Here is a 16,421-nt window from a genome sequence, read left to right on the forward strand (position 1 = left end):
AATTGCTCAACAGACCAGAATATGTTTTATATCTTAGATTCTTCAAAGTAGTTGAATGAGAAGGTGTGTCCAAACTTTTAACTGGTACTGTATATCAGTACTGTATATATATATATATATTATATTATTTATTCTTTTATTATATACGTTTTACTATTATATATGTTTTATTATATATTATATTATTTATATTATATTATATATATATACAGTACCAGTCAAAAGTTTGGACACACCTTCTCATTCAATGGTTTTTCTTTATTTTTATTTTTTTTTCTACATTGTAGATTAATATTGAAGACATCCAAACTATGAAGGAACACATATGGAATTATGTGGTAAACAAACAAATGCTCAACAAACCAGAATATGTTTTATATTTTAGATTCTTCAAAGTAGTTGAATGAGAAGGTGTGTCCAAACTTTTGACTGGTACTGTATATCAGTACTGTATATATATATATATTATATTATTTATTATTTTATTATATATGTTTTACTATTATATATGTTTTATTATATATATTTTATTATATATTATATTATTTATATATATATATATATATATATATATACAGTACCAGTCAAAAGTTTGGACACACCTTCTCATTCAATGGTTTTTCTTTATTTTTATTTTTTTCTACATTGTAGATTAATATTGAAGACATCCAAACTATGAAGGAACACATATGGAATTATGTGGTAAACAAACAAATGCTCAACAAACCAGAATATGTTTTATATTTTAGATTCTTCAAAGTAGTTGAATGAGAAGGTGTGTCCAAACTTTTGACTGGTACTGTATACAATCAGGATTTGTGCCTTAGTGTCTTTTTTTTGCATATTATTTATTTATGTTTTTTTATTTTTTTATTTTTTTGTATACAAAACCCCCCAAAAAAACAACCAGTACAACTTTTAAGCATTCTTTGTTTACATGCTCTGCTCCAATCAGCGCTTGGTGTTATGCGCATGCGTGCTATAGTTTTTTTTTTTTTTCGAAATTTCAAATCGTCCAATCAGAGAAGGCGAGGCGTCAACTGCAGGGGAAATTCAAAAAACCCGGAAGTGCGACGTGCTCAGTTGCTGCGGAGCTAGCGTTACTTTAACAACAAGCCAAACCAGCCATTTCTAATCAAACAATCTGATCAACAGAAGAAACTGAAGTCTGATAACGATGGAGAAAGAAGACACCGTATCGATCCTCTCAAGAAAAGGTTAGCGAGCGAATGAAAGACATTTAAAGTGTTTTAACGTTAGCTGTAGCTAAGCTAATGCTAGCTAGCAGAAGTCACGTGTTCACAACAATGAGGAAACATTTGAATGTCTTAATAAATATACATACTTGTCCTGGTTTAGTAGTTTTATATGTCAGTTTGAAAAGATTAACATTACATTATTTAAATTTTTTATTTATTTAAAATGTATGTATTATATTATTATTATTATTATGGGAAAAAAGAGAATCATTTGACATAATGAAGGAAAAAAAACACAGAGAAAGTAAATGTTTAAATTACCTGTATGCAACAATACATATATGTTGCCCATTGTTATTATGCATTCATTGTTTGGTCTGAAAACTGTCCAAAAGATATATTTAAAAAACAAAATCAGTATTAAGTCATGTCTAAATGAGGATACATGTCTCACCAACCTGCAGCCAGATGGCAGCACCTGTCTGCTCAGTTATTTAGATACTTCCAGTGAAATGTATGTGCTGCAGTCACAGCTGGATGAAAACAAACAATCCTATCTATTCTGTTCATCACAGTTCAGCAACATTTTGACTTTATTAGCTTTTTTCTGTCCATTGCATCCAATAAGGGGAACCGAAGTGTAGTTCAAGTGTTGACTGCAACAAAAAACTGAATTTGTATATGATGTAAATGTTTGATTAGTTGGTGAGTTAACCTTAAATGAGGTCTGAAAACTTTAACTGTTGTAGAGTTTGGCATCTACAATGAAAAGCATGCAGAATCATTTATTATGTGCTACAACATGGGGCTGGATATTAGTGAATTATTATTATTCATTCCAACACTAAGCTTGAATCTTTATTAAGGAATTTGCTGTTAAGTCACCTCATGATACTTTCTGTGTAATATCTGTCCCAGAGCTGCGTAGGCAGAAGTTGGTGGATTATTTGGCAAGAAAAGGAAAGCTGAAACCGCCCAACCCTAAGTAAGAAAAACCACTGCATAACAACTCTCAAATAATGTGTTCAACAACTGCTGCTGTTATTTATATCACGGTTAAATGAATTATCTCAATTTGACTCCTCAGGCCATACCTACGTGCTGACTGTCAGGTTACATCTACACTACAGGTTGGTGTGCCTTTTAAACAGGTGTGTGTTTGTGTGTTGTTTGTTTACAGATCGGATGTACCAGATTCCAAACCAGTTAGTTTTTAACTCCATGCTATTTTTCCGATTTATGTTTTTGTTATTACAGGTTGTTATGGGAAAAGAGAACAAGGCTCCAGCTGACAGATTCACATATGAACGCCCAAAAATACAAACTCTGGCTGCTCAATCCACAAAACACCCTGCTACCAGAGGAGCATTTGTTGTCACACACAAAGTGAATGTCAAAGCCAACATCTTGACTGGACGGCAGAATACCAATCGTCCCTCTGCAACCAATGGACCAGCACAGCCAAAACCTAATCAGAACCTTGTGCTGACAAGAAGGTCTGCGGTTGTGTCCTCCAGATCCAACCCGAATGCAACAAATCATCTCAAAAAGCAGCCAAACACAGGAATTCCATCTTCTGGCAGAGCCTCTTCAAATGCAGCTCTTAAAGCTGTAACAAAATCAAACAGCAGATTCAGCAGTAGCTCAAATGCTACCTGGTCATGTCCAATGACGACAGGGAGTGTCAGGATTAGTCTCGGCCCAATGGTCAAAACAAAAACCGGACTAATTCCTGCAGTGACCCAGCCAAGAAACAGTCAGAGTCAAAGAATAACACACACCTCTGCCACAGCAGGGGATCCCACCACCATTGCCACTGCCAATGTAACTAAAAAGGTGCAATCCAGCAATTTGTCATCAGTTTCTGTTTCCCACAAGTCCGCCATAACTCAGAGGAAACCATTACCTACCACTTCTCTAAACAACCAAGAGAGAGCAAGAGCTGGGATTAAAGTTCAAAATCAGTCTAACTCTAGACCACTTTTCAGAAAAACTTCTCAGCCATCTTCTAAGATTCAGCTATCAAGAGGACAGAAATCAACGTCCACTTTCGCAAAGAGCACAGCAGCACCTTTAAAGCCACAGGGGAGGGCAGGGGCAGCTGGTCAGCCCACAGACAGGTTCCCAAAGCTAAGATCTGAAGGTGGAGGGCAGACAAAAAGCCAACCATGCAAAGTCTCTTCCCAAACAACCTCTGGGGTGGCGAACAGGAGCAGTACCAGAGCTGCTGTGGCCGAGCTGGGAGGGAAAACCAAGACAAGTGAACAGACAAATGGCAGGAAGGGCAGTTCAGCAAATGCCCCTCCACCACAAACGGGTATAAAAAGAACAAGTATTCCAGTGATGTCCCAGACGGTGCCACGGCTCGGCAAGACCATCAGTCATACCGGTCAGGCCAAAGGCACGAAGACGCCAAAGGTCCCCGTCAGGGTCATTCCACAGACTGAGGGAAAGAAAGTGACTGCTGCCCAGGAGGAAAGAATGTAAGTAGAAGGGTACAACTATTGGTAAATGTATAGCATGAAAATACGCTATGGCACCATTGAAATGTTTCTAGCATCCATTGTAGTTGATTGTTGGTTAGAGTTTGGTCTCGTGGCTTTACACTTGCCTGCTGCAGAAGAGCAGCAAAATCTCAGCACCTTTTTTGTACGTGACTCACATATAGAGTTACCGTTGGGGCTTGGTGAGAATCCAATATTTGAAGCAAGAAATATCTACTCAAAGAATGGCGTGATGAGGGATCTGACCAAACATGCAATGCCAAGTTTCAATTCATGGCGGCTAATAAAAGAAAGAGTGAAGTAATCGGAGATGACGTAATAGAAATTAGGAGGTCAAATATTTGAAATCAAAAGAATGCTTTGTCTAAACAGACTGCTGCGTGTGAACAAAGTGCTTTCATGGTGCTGTGACTTGCCGATTCAATCTGTGGGTGGACCGGAACTGGTTTTCTATTACAATTTACACTCAACAGCGCTGTCACATTACATTACATTACAGTCATTTCCCATGACTAACAGGATTGAGTTCCTATAGAGAAAATCTTTTCTCACACCTGTCCTTTTGTTTGTTAAATAAATAGTTGGATACAAGATAAAACCATACTCGGACTCAGAGGTCTGAAGTGCCATCAAAATGTGCACTGGTTGATTTTATAAAAGGAGATGATTTTCCTAAAAACTTGGTTTTGTCCCCTTTTTTTTGTTTTGTCCGGAGTAAAATGTTAAAGGGCATCAACCCCAATTTGTCCCATGAACCCTGTCATTCCACTACCTCAACCCTTGTTTCCTGTATATCTCTGCTGTGCTGTCCAATACAGTCAAAAATCTAAATGTTATTATGGGCTTTTTATGAACCATCCTGCTCTGTTTTTTTGGTTTCAAGGAAAAAACTACAGGAATGGCAGGAGGCCAAGGGCATTTCCTACAAGCGTCCCCCAATGCCGGTCAAACCTCAGGTCAGGCGTACTGTGGCCTTACCCCAGCCTTTCTGGGGCACCATGAATGAGGAAGACGAGGCCCACTCCCTCATCTGCGCCGTTGACAGATCCCTGGCTGACTGCATCAAATTGCTTGGAGAGGTACATGCTTGTTGAAGGCGGAATGTCTCTCTTTGTGTGTCTTTGCTTCAAATTACTTCATTAAGTGGGCATAATTGTCGGTTTTGCGGCCCTCCCCTCAAATACGTGTGGGGCAAGGGGTTGTTATGTGATCAACACTGGTTGATAAAATAGGATTGGATAAAATAATCCTTTTATTTGTCCCAAAGCAGGGAAATTTGCAGGATATTTGTGGATGGTGCAAACATACAAATAAGAGACATAAGTAGAAAACAAGATCAAAATAAGTATAATAAATAAGTCAAAAATGCTAAAAAAAACAACAACAATTACTAAAATATTATATAACAGACAGAATGATTTTTAATATTGCACAGTGGATTTCACAGATTATTTTACATTGTACGGTGGATATATTGGATTTGTTTAGTCTGTTTGGGGATATTTGGTGTCCTGGGAGCAGAGTTGGTTGTGCAGCCTGACAGCGTCACTTCCACTGTATCTACTGGGCATCCCAGGACACAGCTGGCTTTCTTGACAAATCTGATCACACAACAAGCACTTTGGTTGAAGCGTACTGATGTCGTTTCTTTCCCTATATGAGTTTGACGTGAGCCTTTCTCGCACCCACAGGGTTGCCCTCCAGCACAGGTGAAGGAGGTTCTCTCTCGGCTGCCAGCGGTGTCCAAGAAGTTCGCCAAATACTGGATCTGTCGGGCCCGTCTGATGGAACAAGAGGGCCAACTAGACGTCCTGCCAATGTTTGAAGAGGCGGTTGGTGTCGTGTTGGAGGTAAGCCATCCATGTGTTACACGCGTTGTAAAAAATATGTGGATGTGAACAATCAGTTCCCCTTTCTTGACGCAATCAGTGAGCAAACCTAGCTTCGGGCAGAATTGAAATACATACTCACTTAATCACCTGGTCTCAATTGAATTTCCAGAAAAGCTATTTTGAGGTTGGCAATATGACAGCCTGTGAGACAATTTGGGTTTTTTATGTACTATAATTAAACAGTAACGTAACAGTTTGCCCATCCCAGTATTTTTCCATTGGAAAATATCCCTCTCAGTAACATATTACTTAGTAGGACTTTATTCACATCACCAACCTGTAGTCAGTATATGAGAAATATTTAGTTGATGTTAATATAATTTAAAAATTAAATAAATTTGTGCCCGTTTTATCAACTTGAAAAGTTTCACATCAGCACTGCCGGTTATAAACAAGTTCAGGCAATGTTTTGATTATAAAGTTTTCATGTCAATCACAATTACTCTTTTTTGTTATTAGTTTTATCACGTGTTGGTTCAGTTTAGAAGTGTGTGTGTGTGTGTGTGTGCGTGTGTGTGTGTGTGTGTGTGTGTGTGTGTGTGTGTGTGTATGTGTGTGTATATATATGTGTGTGTATATATATATATATATATATGTGTGTGTATATATATATATATATATATGTGTGTGTATATATATATATGTGTGTATATATATATATATGTGTGTGTGTGTGTGTGTGTGTGTGTGTGTGTGTGTATATGTGTGTGTATAGTATAGTGATCTCCTGTGAAATCTTAAAGTGCGAGTATTCTACTAGGTTTAACAATAAGAATGATGTTTACACTATTGCTGCACTCACCATTTACTTTCAAACGCTCAGAGCCCATGCAGTCAACATCTCAATGTGCCTGTTGGAACAAGTTAGAATGAGTTTTAATATAGAAAATGATTATAAATCCACCCTTTTAACTGCATTGTTCATGTCTTTACAATGACTCCCGAGCGCTTGATTTGTTGGCCTGTGATCAGAATCAACGGTTTATTTCGGGGTTTTTTAGCCTAGAGTTAATCATCCCTTCTCTGTGCTTCTGTTAAGTATCTGTGCTTCTGTTTTTATTGTAGCCAGTGGACGAGCTGCGGGCCGTGGTGTTTGAGATTCTGAAAAAAAGGGACGAGATCCAAGGTAGTTAATCTTGCTTGCCTTTTTCCAGGCCATTGGTGTTTTACATTGTTGCGATTAAACAAAGCGTTCACTGCGCAGTGCTTACATTCCACAGATTTCAATCAGTGCTAGTTAACATGACCTCGTTCTTTTTGCCTGATATTATATGCCGCTTATTATCATTGTCGTCTACATGCCATGAATTCTACTACAATCTCTGTGAAGGTTTTCAAGTTAAAGCACCCACGTAGGCATGGTAGCTGCAATTCAATTAACAATACACTGTTTTTGCTACATTCTCTTATTTCTGTGTTTGTCTGGATAAAGATTTTCAGTGTCTTCTGCCAAGACACTGTCTTATCTGGGAGAAAGCTCTATTCAATCTATTTTGTTTCATGATGGTGCCCCCTAGTTCTGCATAAATTTGACGCAAAATTGTCCATTATGCTCATCATTTTGATAATCTGTTTCACATGCCTACATTTTGAGAACACAATCAAACACACACTGCCCCAAAGATATCAATTAATGTAGACGAGACAAAAATCCATATAACTTTCCTGACGGTAGGATTTATTGTAGGAGTGTTGTATTACACGTGTTTCATTTTAAATTGTTGTTTAAAATAAACAGGCAGCTGAGTGTATATTATAATATGTAATGTACCGTAGACATGACTTGCTTTTTGGGCTTTTTAAAAATGATCTATGGAGGGTTTTAGCTCATTAATTTGGTTTTATTGCCCACAGCGTTACTTTTTTAGTTCACTTTTACTGCTCTCTTCATTTTTGTCTTAAGGGAAATCCAACTGTGTGCTACCGGTATAGAAACATACAGAAACAGTTGGGTACTGGCTGGTGAACATGGAGGGTTTAGCAGCTAAAGAGTCAGCAATGTTTCTTCGTAAATAAGCCACTGTTTGCTTACATGAATGCCACTTTTTGAAATAAATATATGTTGATGTTGACAGCTTTTTGGTCCATAAATTCAATTTATGCAGCTTTAAGCTTCCAATGAGATTGTAATTTCAACAGTTCATTCTAATAAAATGTAAGCTTGTACTAATGATAAAGTTTTAAAATCTTTAACTTAGATTTTCATGTTTTTGTCAGCATCCGCTGAAAATGAGAGAGAGGAGGACCAAATTACAACATGTGAAAGCTCTCCCGAGAGTATCGACAGCCCAAAGATGACTCCCAAACCTGTCCGAGCTCTCATCTGTGGAGAGAAAGGAGACTCATCTGTAGTCAAGTACAAGATCACGTCAACTCCTGGGTATGTTTGTCATTTTTACAACCTCCAGCAACAATTTGTTTTAATGGTTTTCATGCTGGCCAGAGGTGTTGAGGAAAACTTGAATCAACCTGATAAACATTTTACTGTCACAGCTTCTTAAAGTGAGCTTTTTTTTTTTATATACAAACAAGCCAAAACAGAAACTGTCTGTCTGGTTCCTTTCTGCTGGTTGAGACAAAGCAGCCAGGTGGACAGAGGACAGGAGGAATGACTGATACTGACAGATGTTTGTGCTCTTCATGCTTTACAAACTTCACTCAGAAATTATATTTATTTTATTGACATTTTTTGTATTTATTTCCACGGAAATAACTTTATATAGTGACTTCGCTTTTGTAAACATTACTGTTGCTGATCTAGAAACAATATTTAATTCATTTCTAAATTATAAAGATATTCTAATCCTGTTCTTGGGTAATTGCACTCTGCATCACACCACTACATGTCACTTAATCCGCCGAACTTTTCCTTTAAGTGTTCACATAAAGCTTTCAGGGCTGGACTGAATGCTAACAATGCCAAAAAAAGTCTGTTCCAACAAGACTCGGCAAAAAGGAAGGGACCAATTTTCCTCCATTCTTGAGGTCTCACAGAGAAATCAACACAACGATGTAATTATAGCGATAAGACGGAACTTTTGCAATGGCTGAATTGAACACGGCAGGCAGCGAGGGACAGAAACAGAAAAAAGTCGAGGGCAAATATGTTGCCTGATGTCTTCACATTGTGCAAACATCTAAAAGAAGAAAAAGAGATTCAAGCATGAGGAGAGTTTGAGGTGCCCCTTTTGGACAGTTAAAGTACTACTAATAATAATAATAATAATAATACATTTTATTTGTGTAGTACTCAAAGGCACTTTACATGGTTAAGACAGAAACAATAAAAGCAATAACAATGTAAACAAGGCAGAGAGATGACATAATAACAAACAACAAGAAAAACATACATAACGAGCATCACAGGTTGAAAGCAGATTTAAATGGATGAGTTTTAAATCACCATATTTTAATGTGAAGCTTCTAATTTCTGACCTTTTTCTCTCTCACCTGTTTTTTAAAGCTAAAATGTATTTATTTTCTATGTGACACAGATTTCATCATCTGTGTTTAATCAGCATTTTGATCTTTATCTTATCGTACTAGTTCATGATGAGCAATGTGTCTGTGTAAATATGATCTAAATCTAAGTTTCTGTATTCCTTGCACACAACAGTTAGTCAGACCGTTTTCACTCTTGGCTCGGACCCAAGTACGTACATTGTCGAGTGCGAGCTCTTATGATCGACAGAACTTTTGACTTGTGGTGCGTAATGTATTCACTGGCCCTTTCTCAATACCAAGTATTGTCAAGTGTGGACTTGCAAACTTGCTAGTTCAGACTTGGATAGTTCGACTCGGGAGTACAAACTCCCGAGGACGCGAGGACGCAGTACGGTCATTTTGCAATCGGAACAGCAGCGAACTTGATGACGTCACCAACTCAGCTCGTCCTGTCCAGAGCCATGGCTCCTGTCTACTCCGGTTATCTTCACTGTCATATATATTGACAATAAAACGAAAATGATATAATATATAATGATATAATATATAATATAATGAAACGAAAATGATATAATTATAATATAAAAAATGATTAGGACATCAAAATGAATCAGAGGCTGGTTGCCGTTGCTGTCGGTGCGCTTTATAGAGAAGCTGAAGAGGACGGGCCATATTAGCCTGTCTCTCTAGCTTTGTACGTTTGTCTAATCATCCTATGCTTTTTAACCTGTCTATTATCATTTATATGTAGACTTGACAGTTTACTTGGCACACCTAGGTTAAAAACTAATGCAGTTTAATATTGTATAAAGTCTTTATTTAATGTTTTAGAGAGGTGGTGATTTATTTTTTGTGTCAGCTTGGTTTGTGGTGCTGTTGAACTGTAACGTTATACTGAGAGGTGTTTCTAATATTTAGTCTACCCTTCATATACATGGGATGGACCAACACCTCTGAAAAACAATTTGCATTAAAAAAAAGTAACATTATAACCTTGCTGAAGTTAACATGTATATACAGGACTGTTATATTAGACTACATTAGCTTTATCTAGGCCTACCTGATAAACTGGCCAGTACAGGGGAGGTTTGATACTTAAGTTTAATATTGGAATGGATTAGCACACATTCCACATACAGACCTGCCATTTGTCTTCTTGGTACTCAACATAAAGAGGCTGATACTCAGTCTGACAGGCCTTGTACAGTTAGGTGCACAAACATCACAATACATCAATGCAAAAGTAGCCTACCTGTACTATCTGTGCCACGCACATCATTAGTCATTAACCAGGACAGACATCAACAGAAACAGGACATTTCATGTCTATAATACAGTAATCATGTAGGCTACTGTAACTTTTTGACTCAGAACCTGGGAAGATAGGTGTGCTCTTACACTGCCTATCAAGCAATGAAATAAATAGATTACATTAATAACAGTAAGCACCGGATCAAACAGGTCAGAGGTTAGAGGGAAACTTTATTCTGGTAGACTTCAACAATTGATAGACAATTCATATTTATAAAACAGTTTAATAAATATCAAATAGTAAAAACACATAAATAAGCAATAAATATAATACATAATAAACCGACTGTACCACCTGGCAGTGGTACAGTCAGATGGATGCTGCACTCCATTAGTCTGCCCCTGGTTGTTGCAGCAAACTTGTTGTTCTACTTCTTTTTGGCCTGTTTGGCAGTTATTTCCAGGTAAGAAGTGGTTACAAAGTCCCTGGAAAGAAACATAAACAAAGAGTGACACAGAGTGACACACTGCCTCTTCAATAAGATATGAATCACAAACCTGTCTCCATCCCTGACCCAGTCATACAGGCAATGAGGGCCTGGGTTTCCTCAGTTGTCCCTTGAATTAAATATTGCTTTAATGTTAGTTTGATTGCACAATAATAGCAATTATAACAAGTGTGTATAATAGGGAATAAAGACAAGCAAAACAAATTGGTCAAAAGTACAAAGGCAGGGCTCTAACTTGGTGCAAAGTTAAAGTTGAACAATATATATGTAAAGTTATGAAACTTAACTTTGCCCTCTGCCAAACCAGTTTGCACGGGAATATTAATAATACATTACAGTCATTTAGCAGACGCTTTTATCCAAAGCGACTTACAGTCAGTAGTATGTTACATATCATTCACCCATTCACACACTGATGACAGGCTACCATGCAAGGTGCCACCATCAGACTCTAACTAACATTCATGCAACATCCAGTCCACACCGATGGCAAGCCTTCGGGAGCAACTTGGGGTTAAGCGTCTTGCCCAAGGACACATCGACTGCCGAAGCCGGGTATCGAACCACCGACCCTCTGATTGGAGAACTACCTTGCTCTCCACTACGCCACAGCCGCCCACCAGCCGATGTAAAATCAGAGAGCAAAGATTGCTCGTTAGATATCCCCCCAACGAGTTATATCTCATGTTTAACCACTACAGAGACACCAGAGCGGCACATCTGGAGAGGCCTAGCCGGGACCAGGCTGCTGTCAGCGGGGTACATGAGCATCACCGCCCGGTCTCCTCTCTGGTCCTCTCGTATCTCCGACAAACGTCGGCGCTATTTTCCATCAGGCTCTATCTGGATAACTCGACCGCATATTTTAAGTCTTAACAACTACATTCTCGCTTAAAAAAATCTTAAAACTAAATTCCGTTACACAACAACAGCAGTATTTAGACAATGAAAACTTACAGTTGTGAGTTGTCTCCGCCATTGTCGTATCTTGTTTGTTGGCTGTCCAAAGTCCACACAAGTCTCCTCCGATGCATCCCCGATAGGATGGGCGGAGCAAGGACACTTCCGGGCATTTGGACTGTACTTGGCTGAATGAGCTTGTGTTTTGGAACAGTACTTGGGCCGAGCTAGATGACGTCTCACAAGTTCAGGAGGACACAAGTACAGAGAAGTTCACTGATTGAGAAACAGCCACTGTGTAGTGTATGGAGAAAGGGGTCCCTATTAAATGTTACACACGGCTGAACGGCATGCTAGGTATAGCTCACAAGGACAGCGCGCTGTTGAGTGTGAAGTTGTTTGGATGAGAAAGTCAATTTTCATCATAGGTATACCTAAACTATGAGAGACAAAATGAGAAAAATTCCTGAAAATCACATTGTCTGATTTTTAAAGAATATATTTGCAAATTATGGTGGAAAATAAGTATTTGGTCAATAACAAAAGTTCATCTCAATACTTTGTTATATACCCTTTGTTGGCAATGACAGAGGTCAAACGTTTTCTGTAAGTCTTCACAAGCTTTTCACACACTGTTGCTGGTATTTTGGCCCATTCCTCCATGCAGATCTCCTCTAGAGCAGTGATGTTTTGGGGCTGTCGCTGGGCAACACGGACTTTCAACTCCCTCCACAGATTTTCTATGGGGTTGAGATCTGGAGACTGGCTAGGCCGCTCCAGGACCTTGAAATGCTTCTTACGAAGCCACTCCTTCGTTGCCCGGGCGGTGTGTTTGGGATCATTGTCATGCTGAAAGACCCAGCCACGTTTCATCTTCAATGCCCTTGCTGATGGAAGGAGGTTTTCACTCAAAATCTCACGATACATGGCCCCATTCATTCTTTCCTTTACACGGATCAGTCGTCCTGGTCCCCTTGCAGAAAAACAGCCCCAAAGCGTGATGTTTCCACCCCCATGCTTCACAGTAGGTATGGTGTTCTTTGGATGCAACTCGGCATTCTTTCCCTCCAAACACGACGAGTTGAGTTTTTACCAAAAAGTTCTATTTTGGTTTCCTCTGACCATATGACATTCTCCCAATCCTCTTCTGGATCATCCAAATGCTCTCTAGCAAACTTCAGACGGGCCTGGACATGTACTGGCTTAAGCAGGGGGACACGTCTGGCACTGCAGGATTTGAGTCCCTGGCGGCGTAGTGTGTTACTGATGGTAGCCTTTGTTACTTTGGTCCCAGCTCTCTGCAGGTCATTCACTAGGTCCCCCGTGTGGTTCTGGGATTTTTGTTCACCGTTCTTGTGATCATTTTGGCCCCACGGGGTGAGATCTTGCGTGGAGCCCCAGATCGAGGGAGATTATCAGTGGTCTTGTATGTCTTCCATTTTCTAATAATTGCTCCCACAGTTGATTTCTTCACACCAAGCTGCTTACCTATTGCAGATTCAGTCTTCCCAGCCTGGTGCAGGTCTACAATTTTGTTTCTGGTGTCCTTTGACAGCTCTTTGGTCTTGGCCATAGTGGAGTTTGGAGTGTGACTGTTTGAGGTTGTGGACAGGTGTCTTTTATACTGATAACAAGTTCAAACAGGTGCCATTAATACAGGTAACGAGTGGAGGACAGAGGAGCCTCTTAAAGAAGAAGTTACAGGTCTGTGAGAGCCAGAAATCTTGCTTGTTTGTAGGTGACCAAATACTTATTTTACCGAGGAATTTACCAATTAATTCATTAAAAATCCTACAATGTGATTTCCTGGATTCTTTCCCCCCATTCTGTCTCTCATAGTGTACCTATGATGGAAATTACAGGTGTCTCATCTTTTTAAGCGGGAGAACTTGCACAATTGGTGGCTGACTAAATACTTTTTTGCCCCACTGCATTGTGTTAATCATGCAAAGACCTGTTTCGTAATAACATGAGATTTTTTTTCAGACCGAAAGTACTATTGACTGCGTACATGTTCAGTGACCTCCTTTTGCCCTGAGGGTTTGTAGTAGATTGAGAAAGTCCAGAAGACATGTTTTTCTGGAAGTAACATTTCTGGCACTTCCAGAGTAACACAAATGACTTCCCAGTGTTGAGTGAAATGCAGACTTTGGTAAGAGTTGAGAAAGATGATACCGAGGACAGCATGACTTTCTGTACTGGCTCATAATAAATTCACAATTATTGCTTGATAAATTTTTTTTTTTTTTTCCTCTTTCTTTTCCTTCAGCGGCCCTCCAAGCCAACAAACGGAGCAGACGCGGGTCAACGGCCAGCAGGTTCGCTTCTTCACTCCGGTCAGACGCTCGGTGCGAATCGAGAGATCCTCCCTCCGATACCCGGCCTCCCTCCAGGACCACGATCGCTGCGTGGCCTCCTACAACGACCTGATCTCCGAGGAGCATGGCGAGAGTGGTGAAAAAAAGCAGAAGGGCGGGGAAACGAGCCCGCAGGCTTGCAACACCCCGATGTACGTCTACAGACAGAACGAGGCCCTGAAGGACAAAGTATTTGTCCAGCTGGTCTATGACGAAGCCGTTTAGCCTCGAGCGATTACTTCCTCTCCACCAGTCTGCGGTTGAGACAGAATTCAGATCATCAGCATGTGTTTTCACTATTTGCAAGGCTGGCAGAAGTGAAACTTTTGGGCAAACTCTGGTCAGATTTGACCCTTTCACTGAAAAGGTCTTTTATCCTTGTAAATATAAGACCTGTCAATTCATTTATAAAGAAAGGGATCTCTCACACTCCCTTATGATGAAGTTATTTGTTTTATCATTTTTGTCCCATTATTTGTTAAAATAATGTGTTGTACATAGTAATGTGAAATAAATGGTTGTGTTCCTTTTTTTTTTTACAAACGTGGTGCTTGTTTTTTTAGCATATGGATTCTCACACACAACAGCTTCTATCACACAGACGCCCATAATCTTGGACCGTATCCAGAAATTTATATATATTAGTTTCTTAAAGTTGTCACGCTTGTTTTATTTTCCAACCGAAACTGAATATATGCCGCTACAAAATGTTGGCAGGTTTTCGACACACCTATAAACCACGTGGATGGTCCTGTGACTTGAATCTGAAAGTAAAAAACACGTGAATCATATCGAGCCGTCTAGCCAGACCGCATCAATCAAAAGTCTCAAGTATACAAACTGCCAAAAATTAATACATTTTATCGTTATTAAAAAGTATTTTTCAGTCTAAAGTTATCACGAGGTAAGAGACGTTGAACTGTAGCAGTGCTCGCCAAGGCATTACAGTAGGGAAACTCATCAATCCCGATTGTTTTCGTGTCAAAGTGCCAAAACGATATGAATTTTAAATTCATTCAAGATAATCCACGGACCTTGTGAGCAGTTTTGTGGAGGAACTTCCTCACAAAACAACCGGCCCTTTAGGAGTAAGAGCTGAGTCAGTCAGAAAGAAAGTGGTATTGGTCATGATTAGGGTTGTTAGTTTCGGTTAACTTTACTTTTGATAGCCCCACAACCCAATGATGACTCCCAAACCTGTCAGAGCTCTCATCTGTGGAGAGAAAGGTCAGTACAAGTACAAGATCACGTCAACTCCTGGGTATGTTTGTCATTTTTACAACCTCCAGCAACAATATGTTTTAATGGTTTTCATGCTGGCCAGAGGTGTTGAGGAAAAACTGTCTGTCTGGTTCTTTTTTCTGCTGGTTGAGACAAAGCAGCCAGGTGGACAGGAGGAATGACTGATACTGACAGATGTTTGTGCTCTTCATTCTTCACAAACTTCACTCAGAAATTATATTTATTTTATTGACATTTTTTGTATTTATTTCCACGGAAATAACTTTATATAGTGACTTCGCTTTTGTAAACATTACTGTTGCTGATCTAGAAACAATATTTAATTCATTTCTAAATTATAAAGATATTCTCATCCTGTTCTTGGGTAATTGCACTCTGCATCACACCACTACATGTCACTTAATCCGCCGAACTTTTCCTTTAAGTGTTCACATAAAGCTTTCAGGGCTGGACTGAATGCTAACAATGCCAAAAAAGTCTGTTCCAACAAGACTCGGCAAAAAGGAAGGGACCAATTTTCCTCCATTCTTGAGGTCTCACAGAGAAATCAACACAACGATGTAATTATAGCGATAATGACAGGAACTTTTGCAATGGCTGAATTGAACACGGCAGGCAGCGAGGGACAGAAATAGAAAAAAGTCGAGGGCAAACTTTACTTTTGATAGCCCCACACCACATTAAACGGGATCTCAACGCTTACATTTTTTATAACAAAACAAGCTCCATTGACTCAATGAGCATTTCTTGGATGAGAGGGCAGATTGCAGCCATTCACCTTCTCAGCTGAACGAATGATACGCTGCAGTCTCTCCTCTTCCACGTCTGCAATATTCTACAAGCCCAGACTCCTTATGCACAACAGACATTCATAACCTGTATTTATGGATTTTATGTCATGGAAGTGAATAACCCCTGGGAAAAATATGATCCTGTTATCATACACATTTATCAAACATTACTTTACTTGCCCAAGGACACATCGACTGCCAAAGCCGGGTATCGAACCACCGACCCTCTGATTGGAGGGTCGTTGCTCTCCACTACGCCACAGCCGCCCCAAACCTCAAGACCAGTTCAGCATTTAGGTGCTCTTCCCCCATTTGAGCAATTCTCAAAAGCC

At 39.5% G+C, this 16,421-nt stretch overlaps 1 protein-coding gene across 2 annotated transcripts; it reads left to right on the forward strand.

Moving 5' to 3' along the window:
* The first annotated feature begins 1,035 nt into the window (after positions 1-1,035).
* Positions 1,036-14,564, forward strand: LOC129115986 (cytoskeleton-associated protein 2-like). 2 transcript variants are annotated; one of them, XM_054627120.1, is made up of 9 exons: positions 1,036-1,217; positions 2,118-2,184; positions 2,287-2,350; positions 2,457-3,682; positions 4,587-4,782; positions 5,395-5,553; positions 6,661-6,721; positions 7,813-7,975; positions 13,969-14,564. In XM_054627120.1, the coding sequence occupies exons 1-9, from the start codon at positions 1,178-1,180 to the stop codon at positions 14,279-14,281; spliced, it is 2,289 nt and encodes a 762-aa protein (XP_054483095.1). In that variant the 5' UTR covers positions 1,036-1,177; the 3' UTR covers positions 14,282-14,564. The 2 variants fall into 2 exon arrangements, with proteins under 2 accessions (XP_054483095.1, XP_054483096.1); XM_054627121.1 differs by having other exon boundaries at positions 2,287-2,329; positions 13,969-14,563.
* The last annotated feature ends 1,857 nt before the right edge of the window (positions 14,565-16,421 follow it).

Source organism: Anoplopoma fimbria, unplaced genomic scaffold, assembly GCF_027596085.1.
Source record: "Anoplopoma fimbria isolate UVic2021 breed Golden Eagle Sablefish unplaced genomic scaffold, Afim_UVic_2022 Un_contig_7864_pilon_pilon, whole genome shotgun sequence".
Classification (NCBI taxonomy): Eukaryota; Metazoa; Chordata; class Actinopteri; order Perciformes; family Anoplopomatidae; genus Anoplopoma; species Anoplopoma fimbria.

Excerpts from the sequence above, each read along its gene's own strand:
- LOC129115986 (XM_054627120.1), top strand. The coding sequence starts at position 1,178 with ATGGAGAAAGAAGACACCGTATCGATCCTCTCAAGAAAAG. Across the intron at positions 1,218-2,117 it reads ATCGATCCTCTCAAGAAAAG|AGCTGCGTAGGCAGAAGTTG; the intron begins GTTAGCGAGCGA and ends TATCTGTCCCAG. Across the intron at positions 4,783-5,394 it reads GCATCAAATTGCTTGGAGAG|GGTTGCCCTCCAGCACAGGT; the intron begins GTACATGCTTGT and ends TCGCACCCACAG.